The following is a 9,063-nucleotide window of genomic DNA, read 5'->3' as shown; positions in this document are numbered from 1 at the left end:
AACCTGCATGTGGGTCCACCATCAATATGTTTGACCTTTATATAATAAATACCCCTCATCCCCCAAACCATCCACACTTACTCTATAATCTATATATACCCCAAAAATATATACATGCAACTCATAATATATGCGCGCTCCATCTAAACCATAGCATATAATACAACAACCCATTTTCTCTCCATATTCATACATTAATTCATTTTGTATTATTTATCACATTATTTAATATTCTCAATTTCATATTGATTATATTCCAACCATTTCTACGATCATGGCTTTCTGTAAGTTACCAAAACAAGTGATTTTGTTACTAGTTTCTCTCCTATTCTTTGGCTATGGTGTCGTCGAGCTTCAAGCCGCTCGATCTCCTTCTTCTAATCAACCTTATCGCACCGCCTACCATTTTCAACCCCGCAAGAACTGGATCAATGGTACGTTTGTATAATTGTATTCCTAAATATACATGTTTATTTTAATTATTTAACTTGATCAAAGCTTACCTGTTTTTTCCTTTCCTTGTCATGTGATGATGGAATGCTTAACTGGATGGTTTGTGAATATTTGCAGATCCTAATGGTTAGTTTTTCTTTACCTTTCAGCTTCTTGTTTGTTTCTACTTACATAACATTAAGTCAACGTCTTACATGGATACTTCATCATACACGATCGATTTTGTATAAAATTTATTAATAAAATTTATTAATCTTCGTATACCGTGTCTATTGACGTGTTGCATGTGTATAAGAATTAGAAAATGAGAGAAAAAATAAAACATATATTATCCAAAGCTACAATATAAATTATTTCCTTATTCAACTTTATATCCTACAATAACAAATTGTTTTCACATTAGAAATTATGATTTTATGGTAAATCTTATTTGATGAATAATGTGTATATGCGCCAATAAACACGTGTATAATAACTTTTATTATACCAATTTATGACTTTTATCATCACCGGTACGTTCACCTATATTTTTATTTTTTCTGAGATTCTTAACTAATTACCCATGTACAATAATATAAATATAATTAGTTACGTGCATATATTACGTACGTAATTTCAGATAAAGATTACTCCATAGTATATTAAAGGCTAATCTTAAATATAAAAACGTGATAACTGAAAAGCCACCGCATGAGTAATAAGTTACCTTTACAAAGACAAGCTGTGACAAAGTGGCAACATTTTTGGATCTTGTGACTTTCATTATTCATTGATTCATTCGTATCATTTTATAAAGTATCTTTCTGGCTGTTTTCCTAATGTTCCCAAACCTTGACTTTCCAGCCCTTTATTTATTTCTATATCCACTTATTTATTTCTGACTCTTTTTTTTGGTGAAAATTTATTTCTGACTCTAATCTGTCATTTTGTTATAAAAAATGTGTTTGAATTTTATCTTTGATTTTCTTCATTTCATTTGTGAAAGTATATACAAAAAACACTCCATAATTATTAGGTACTCCGTATAATAGTACATAATCAACAATTAATTTCGTTATATTTTTGGTGGCTAAATCTATTTTAAGTTAATGAAAGATGATTGATTATTTATGTACTAATTGACTTTTCCATGTGTAAATTGGCAAAAGTTATATTTTTCTTCATTACTTGCAACATCTTTTTTATGTATACCAATGAAATCTTGTCCTACGAGTTTACGACTCCTAGTAGTTAAGACTAAATGCACATATGTGATATGTGTACAATTACTAGATCACAAGTTTGAATCTATAATTTATATCATATTCTTTGTTTGACATTAACAATGACTAAATAAATTACTTTAAAATTGTCACTTTCACTTACTTTTGTCTAATTCACGAAAAGGAAATTATGACAATAGAATACGAGTAAGTAGGTATGCAACTATGCTAGCTTAGCATAGTCCAATAATTATGGGATGATGAGACCATAAGATGCTTTTTTGGAATAATTAATTAATACGAGTATAGATAAATTTAGGTCTTACAAGGAACAGAGTATTCAATTGATTTAATTGCAAGCTCATCCCCCCATTGGATTAGGAGTCAAACTATAGCCTTGATTCTAATCAATGCACGACGTGATTATGTCATAGGAATTATTATTTTAACCATTGATATAAGTAAAGTAGTGTAATTATCACTTTCATAGAATTGTTTAATTCTCGTATATGTATTACGTAGTTATGTATGATTTAAAAATAACTGAAAAAGCATTACTTTTACAGGACCAATGTTATTCAAAGGGATATACCATCTATTTTATCAGTACAACCCAAACGGTGTAGCATGGGGTCCACCAGTGTGGGGCCACTCGACATCAAAGGATCTAGTAAACTGGATGCCACACCCATTAACAATGGAGCCAGAAATGGCAGCCAACATAAACGGAAGTTGGTCAGGGTCAGCTACAATACTCCCAGGAAACAAACCAGCAATTCTCTTCACCGGATTAGACCCAAAATACGAACAAGTCCAAGTTTTAGCCTACCCTAAAAATATAAACGACCCTTACCTTAAAGAATGGTTTTTAGCACCCCATAATCCAGTCATGTTCCCTACCCCACAAAATCAAATCAATGCCACGTCATTCCGGGACCCAACGACCGCGTGGATGATGCCAGATGGCAAATGGAGAGTGCTAGTTGGAAGCAAAAGAGGACAGCGTGGATTGTCATTGTTATTTAGAAGCAAAGATTTTGTAAATTGGGTTGAAGCAAAACACCCTATATACTCTTACAAACTAAGTGGCATGTGGGAATGTCCTGATTTTTTCCCTGTTTATACAAATGGTAACACAATGGGTGCTGATACTTCTACAATTGCTCCTAATGTTAAGCATGTACTCAAAGTTAGCTTGGATTTAAGTAAACATGATGTTTACACAATTGGAGGTTATAATATCAAGAAGGATGCGTATACTCCTGATGTGGGTTTCATGAATGACTCGAGTTTGAGGTATGATTATGGTAAATATTACGCCTCTAAGACGTTTTATGACGGTGCTAACAAGGAGAGGATTTTGCTTGGTTGGGCTAATGAGTCTTCGAGTGTGGAAGATGATACTATAAAGGGATGGTCTGGGATTCACGTAAGCTTATTCTATCCTTGATATTTTTCACATATCCATGCAATTAATTTGTATAATTTCTTAAGTTCATGGATACTAACTTAATCTCGATCTTAAATGCAGACAATTCCAAGAAGAATTTGGCTTCACAAATCAGGGAAGCAATTGATTCAATGGCCAATTTCAAACATTGAAAACTTGAGACAAAAACCCGTCAAAATGTACGGCAAATTGATCAAAGGAGGATCCCTAAATGAAGTGACTGGCATTACTGCAGCACAGGTAAAAACAAAACACCACATTCATCCATTAATACTTACTCTGTTCTTATTTACATGACACAATAGGGTTTTAGACACTATTCACACAAGCACATTTGACTTCCTGTTGTGGTTTACATAAGTAAAAACATAGTCGTCTAGGGTCTTATTAGATTCGTATCAGTAAATATTATTTAAATATCAACTTTTTATAATTTTTCCCGATCCACAATTAGAGATATTAATGTTTGAAATCGTGCATTGGCAAACGTGCCTAAATAATTGTGTCATTTAAAAAAGAACGGAGGAAATATTTAATAACAAATATAGGCCTTGTTCTCTTTTCATGGTCTGATTTTTCTAGTTTCTGGTATGGTCTGAATGTTTTATATGAGTGTTTTTTGCTTTTTCTGATCTGATTTAGTCTGATTTAATCAATAAGAATAAGGTGAATAGTCACGTTACTCATGTATTCCCATTGTCTTGGATTAAATGATTTAATCCTATACACTATTTTACAATGTACAGAAAAAGTTGTCACCTTGTCTAATATGAAGTATTATAATGTATAAACTGAATTCCCTAATGTGTCTACTTGAATTCAACGTTACAGGCAGATGTGGAAATCTCATTCAAAATCAAGGACTTGAAGAACGTGGAAAAGTTAGAACCAAGTTGGACTAACCCACAGTTGCTCTGTAGCAAAAAAGGGGCATCAGTCAATGGTGGGCTTGGACCGTTTGGGTTGATGACTTTGGCTTCCAAGGGCTTAGAAGAGTACACAGCTGTTTTCTTCAGAATTTTCAAAGCTTATCACACTAATAAATTTGTGGTCCTTATGTGTAGTGACCAAAGCAGGTAACACTCCCTAATCCAAACTTTTAATTGTACTCAAGAGACATTATTAATTAGATTGATTAGATATGTATTGATTTTTTAATTTAAAAATTGTTTGTAGGTCTTCTCTAAATCCGACGAATGACAAAACAACTTATGGAACTTTCGTGGATGTAGATCCTGTTCGTGAAGGCTTGTCCTTGAGAGTCTTGGTAAGTAAAATTACTATTGGCCTGGATACGGGAAAACTATTAGGTGCATCCAGAAACACGTGTTTTCTAATGATGATAACGAACTAAAGTAACGGTTTGAGAGTTACCTAAATTAAATGTTTAACCAACTTTTATGATTGACAGATTGATCACTCAGTGGTGGAGAGCTTTGGAGCCAAAGGAAAGAATGTGATAACAGCAAGAGTGTATCCCACATTGGCAATCAATGAAAAGGCTAGATTATACGTCTTCAACAAAGGAACATCAAATGTTGAGATCACTAGATTAACTGCTTGGAGCATGAAGAAAGCTCACATTGCTTAACTCTAATTAATTAATTAAATTAGGTTTATTCAAAAATCAATTTCACCGGATTTTTAGAGGAATATAGTTGATATATATAGTAAATTATTTTCTTAATTAATTGACACAATTATACTATACTTAGTTTTTACCTTGATTGAAGAGCAAAATCATGCACACAGTAGTAGGAAATACACCTTTGTTATGTTCAAGTGTTCAATTAAGTATAGCCCTGCTTGAAGGAAAATGTATTTGTTTTCATTCGACGTTAATGTATCCTCTTCTTTAACTCGATTTGGTTCAACTTATTTTAACTTTATTTTGACGTATTTCAGATAAAATAAATTCAGATAGCTACAGATAGACAATTTCATACAGAGTACTCCCTCCATTTCTTTTTGATGTATCCATTTGGAATCTGTGGTGGTTTTTAAGAAAATTGGAATCTTGATTTGTATGGGTATAAGTGTAATGATTAAGTGTAAGAGAAATGATTGGTTGTAAGAGATTATAATAAATAAAGGAGTAAGAAAATAATAAAGAAATAAGATAAGAGAGATGAGTGATAATGATGGATGATAAAGGAGGTGAGAGAGTGGGTATATGGGGAAGGGAAAAGAATTAAATATTATGGGTGGGGAAAATTAGGTGAGAATATGGGTAGAATCTTTAGGTATTTTGGTAATTAGATAGAAATGTAAGGGTATTTTAGGATAAAATGTATGTCCAAAAATAGAATAGATTCTAAATGGATACAACAATATGAAACGCTTAAAATGAAAACGGATACAACAATAAGAAACGGAGGGAGTACAAAATAAGTTGAATCAAACTAATCATTTACGAAGGAATTGCAGTTTCATAATAGGGGTATACTTAAGCTAGACTATAATTTAATTTCCTTCATGAAAATTTAGAGAACATACCATTCATCCAATCTTAAGAGGTTGGAGGTGGTACAAAGTTCTATAAGGTTGATCATCGACCATCAGTATGACGGGATCGAGCAATAGAAAACACAAACTCTATTAGTTCGTGTTCTATCAAATCGTTTTACATTTATTTAACTATTCGGCCATATTAGTAGTCAGCCAGCTAGGTAGTTGGTGGGTGGCAAAGTGGTGGCGTGACACATGGTACGACAATTCACTATGTTATGTGGGCCTCAAATCCTCCTTGAAGGGTGTTTGGGTCATGTGGAAGGACTAATTTCAAATGGACATATCTTTTTCTCAAAATGTTTGTGTACATTAGATTGAGTTAGTTTAACTTAGAACCACCTTAACTATTTGTGTGTGTTTTAATTTCTTCATTTATAACTTCTCATTTATTGCAACATTTGATTAAGTATTTCTAATTTTCTATGTGACTAATCCAACAATGTTTTACATAATAACATTTGATTTTTATATATTGGTAAAATATTTAAGTCAAACTCAGTATATGAAATTATAAATAGTGTCAAAGTCAAATGAACGCATTTAGAAAATAACAGACGGAGACACGGAGTCGCTTACTTATAAAAAAGAATTGCACGCACAAGGTGTAGCATAAACTTATTGTACATCAGGGTAAGTTTTATTTAACCTTTTGTAACTTTTAACATGTAGGGTTTAAATGGTTACCTTTATATGATGTATGTTTTTAGTGATTTTGAAAGAAAAACTTCTATTAAAATGAAAAAATTATCACTATAAATTAGATAACTTTTATATTATTGGAACAACTTTTAAGTATTTTATGTTAACTTTTACTTCAACGTAAATTATTTACTGTACACCACTTTTAAATGCTACGTAAGAATTTGTGCTTACTAGCTTATTATGGAGTACTAGGTGACACTCTTTGTACAACAGACGTGACTTGATTTAACAAGTTTAACTTCGAAGGTCATACAGAAAAATAATTGTGTACTCTTCCAGGCCCATGGAATCCAAAACCAGTAATCTGAATGGGCCAAGTCCACTACTATACTAACTGTGTCTCCTTTTTGGTTGCAAACTTGCAAATCAATTGATGGTACGTTTGGTAGCCAGTCATAAATGATGTTAATAGGAATAAATTTGTATGTAAGTTTGTAAGGAAAATCGATATCCGTACCATAATGCTAGTTTGTTGCGATAATATATACCAAAAATTAGAACAAACTTATCTGGTTGATGAACGAATTGATGAACAATTGTTGCGTTGTGGACACCCACTGTCCTAAAAGACGTTTCTGCGCTACATCCCTATGCAGTAGAATTGAACAGAAAGCGGTCTCCCTTCAGGATTAGCGCATCTCCAAATTTGTGTGCACTCATAAACACGGATGAAATCAGAATATAAGCCCAAAACCGCGCGAGAGCAATTTTTGAGAGAGAAAGGATGTGTATCGAATTTCTGGAAATTTTGTATTGTGTGTTTTTGTAATGAACGAAAACTCTGATTAATGAATCAGAATTAAGGATAGAAACACTAAAAAACGGGCAGAAATAATAATGGTTGTAACGGACGCAATTAAGGCTAATTAATCTAACGGTTACGTAATCAAATACAGATTCTCGTAACAAGGTTTAACAAAAAAGATTAGGCAAGGCCCACAAAACCCAACCCACGCCCGCACATCGCTTTCCCCATTATTATAATTAATACCCCGTATTTTTTTAAGTAATTATAAATATATTTAATTATATTTATAAAACATTTTATAGATTTTATAAATTAGAGTTGCATCTAAATATTTATTTAAATGTATTTTATTAATTAAAAATGTTTGTTAATTTTAATTGGAGAGTAAAACGATTTTATTTTAGTTGGGGAATTTTAATTGGGTTTTAGAAAAATAAAACGAATTTTGAAACGTTCTAGCCCAATACAATTTGAATTGCTAGACCAAACAAATTAAACAAGCCCGTCTTATGTTTAATGAAGCCCAACTTGGAATTTTCCTAAGCCTAACCCACAATGAATTCCGAAAGCTATAAATACTAGTTTAAGCCTCATTAAATCCCCACTTAATATTCTAAACCCTCAAAATTCATTAAACTCTCTTATTCTCTCTCATCTCTTTTATTTTCTCTCCCTTGCTCCATCTCTTCCCTTCGATGCACATCCCGAGCCCGCTGGCTCCTTCGTCGCGTCGCCTAGCCCCGTCCCACGCACCTTCACCTCGCGTGCTCGTCTGTCCCCTCGCCTCTGCTTACGTGCAGCGCTGTAGACGCCTACATTTGGCCTCTGTCTAGAAAGCGATAAGTTCGATGATGAAACAAAACGATCACTTGGCAAACATATTCCTAAACAACGAGCGTTCTAAGACTGACTAACACATTTACCCAAACCCTAGGTTTCTATTTATAGTTCTTCTTTTATAGTAGTTGCCTTCTAAGTGCCTGCTAAAAATAGTAAGTCGTCCAAGATAGATTTGCCTCAACGGAATTTTAATTGCATTCCAATTAAAATTCTAGGACTTATAGGAATTTTAGTTGCATTCCAATTAAAATCCTAAGAAAGGATCGAAAAGCATTAAAGAATTCTAATCGCACTCCGATTAAATTTATAGAATCCTAAAAAAAATTAAAAAGGGATAAAAAAAGAGTTTTGATAAAACAAGGACTTAAAAGAGTTTAATACATCATAAAAACGTAATTAAAATCAGAAAAGCTGCGAAAAAAGCATGAAAGTCGATTTGTGCGCAAGACATGTCTTGCGCACAGGGCCCAGCGCAGCTAATCACTCGCGCCAAAGCTCACGCGCAACAATATTCTCACGCGACAATCCTAATTTGATTCAAACTCGAATGCTGAATGAATTTGGCGATGGCACTTGAGCGTGAGACATTTCTCACGCCCAGGTGCCACACGCGAAAGATCTTTTACGCCTAAATGCTTTTCAGCGCACCTCAAATTCTAACAATTCTAATATCTAATGACGCCTATTTCCTATAAATAGGGCCTCAAACGGCCGAGTAAAGAGCACCAATTCATAATCTCATACTACCCACAAGTTCTAAGCCTAAGCCAAAGGTCCCTATACGTCCTTATAACCGTTCTATACGTCCGGTAGTTTCGCCGTCTTAACTCTTGTTAAGCGGAATTCTATCCGTATAAGCGTCCGAATTAAGCCTGGATCCTGCCCAAGAGTCTAGTCAAGTCGAGGAACGTTCGTTAAATAATAGGAAAGCGAGTAAAGCCAAGTGATTAGTTCTTGAGAACCGCAATATAGCCAAAACTATATTGTAACGTGCCTAGATCTGTTTATTGCTTTAATCACCATTATAAATCTGTCAAACCTAGTTTGATTAGTTATCACGCCTAATAAGATAATCTTTGGACAATACGGATTATTGTTACGTATCTTAAATCAATCTAAGTCACCCTTTGACAATTGTTAGTTAATATTTGTGCATT

At 33.5% G+C, this 9,063-nt stretch overlaps 1 protein-coding gene across 1 annotated transcript; it reads left to right on the top strand.

The window, feature by feature from the left end:
* Window positions 1-2,221: 2,221 nt before the first annotated feature.
* LOC110785839 (fructan 6-exohydrolase) lies at window positions 2,222-4,969 on the top strand. The gene is made up of 5 exons (XM_021990350.2): window positions 2,222-3,084; window positions 3,187-3,345; window positions 3,937-4,181; window positions 4,282-4,372; window positions 4,517-4,969. Exons 1-5 carry the CDS (start codon window positions 2,227-2,229, stop codon window positions 4,694-4,696), a joined length of 1,533 nt encoding a protein of 510 aa, XP_021846042.2. The 5' UTR covers window positions 2,222-2,226; the 3' UTR covers window positions 4,697-4,969.
* The last annotated feature ends 4,094 nt before the right edge of the window (window positions 4,970-9,063 follow it).

Source organism: Spinacia oleracea, chromosome 6 (genome assembly GCF_020520425.1).
Source record: "Spinacia oleracea cultivar Varoflay chromosome 6, BTI_SOV_V1, whole genome shotgun sequence".
NCBI classification, from domain to species: domain Eukaryota; kingdom Viridiplantae; phylum Streptophyta; class Magnoliopsida; order Caryophyllales; family Amaranthaceae; genus Spinacia; species Spinacia oleracea.
The sequence above is the reverse complement of the archived record's forward strand: the minus strand, read 5'-3'. Positions and strand labels throughout refer to the sequence as shown.

What these genes read in the sequence shown, in the direction of transcription:
- LOC110785839 (XM_021990350.2), top strand. Translation starts at nt 2,227, where the DNA reads ATGTTATTCAAAGGGATATACCATCTATTTTATCAGTACAACCCAAAC. An exon ending in ATGTGTAGTGACCAAAGCAG is followed by an intron (nt 4,182 to 4,281) that starts GTAACACTCCCT and finishes AATTGTTTGTAG; the next exon opens with GTCTTCTCTAAATCCGACGA. An exon ending in GCTTGTCCTTGAGAGTCTTG is followed by an intron (nt 4,373 to 4,516) that starts GTAAGTAAAATT and finishes TATGATTGACAG; the next exon opens with ATTGATCACTCAGTGGTGGA.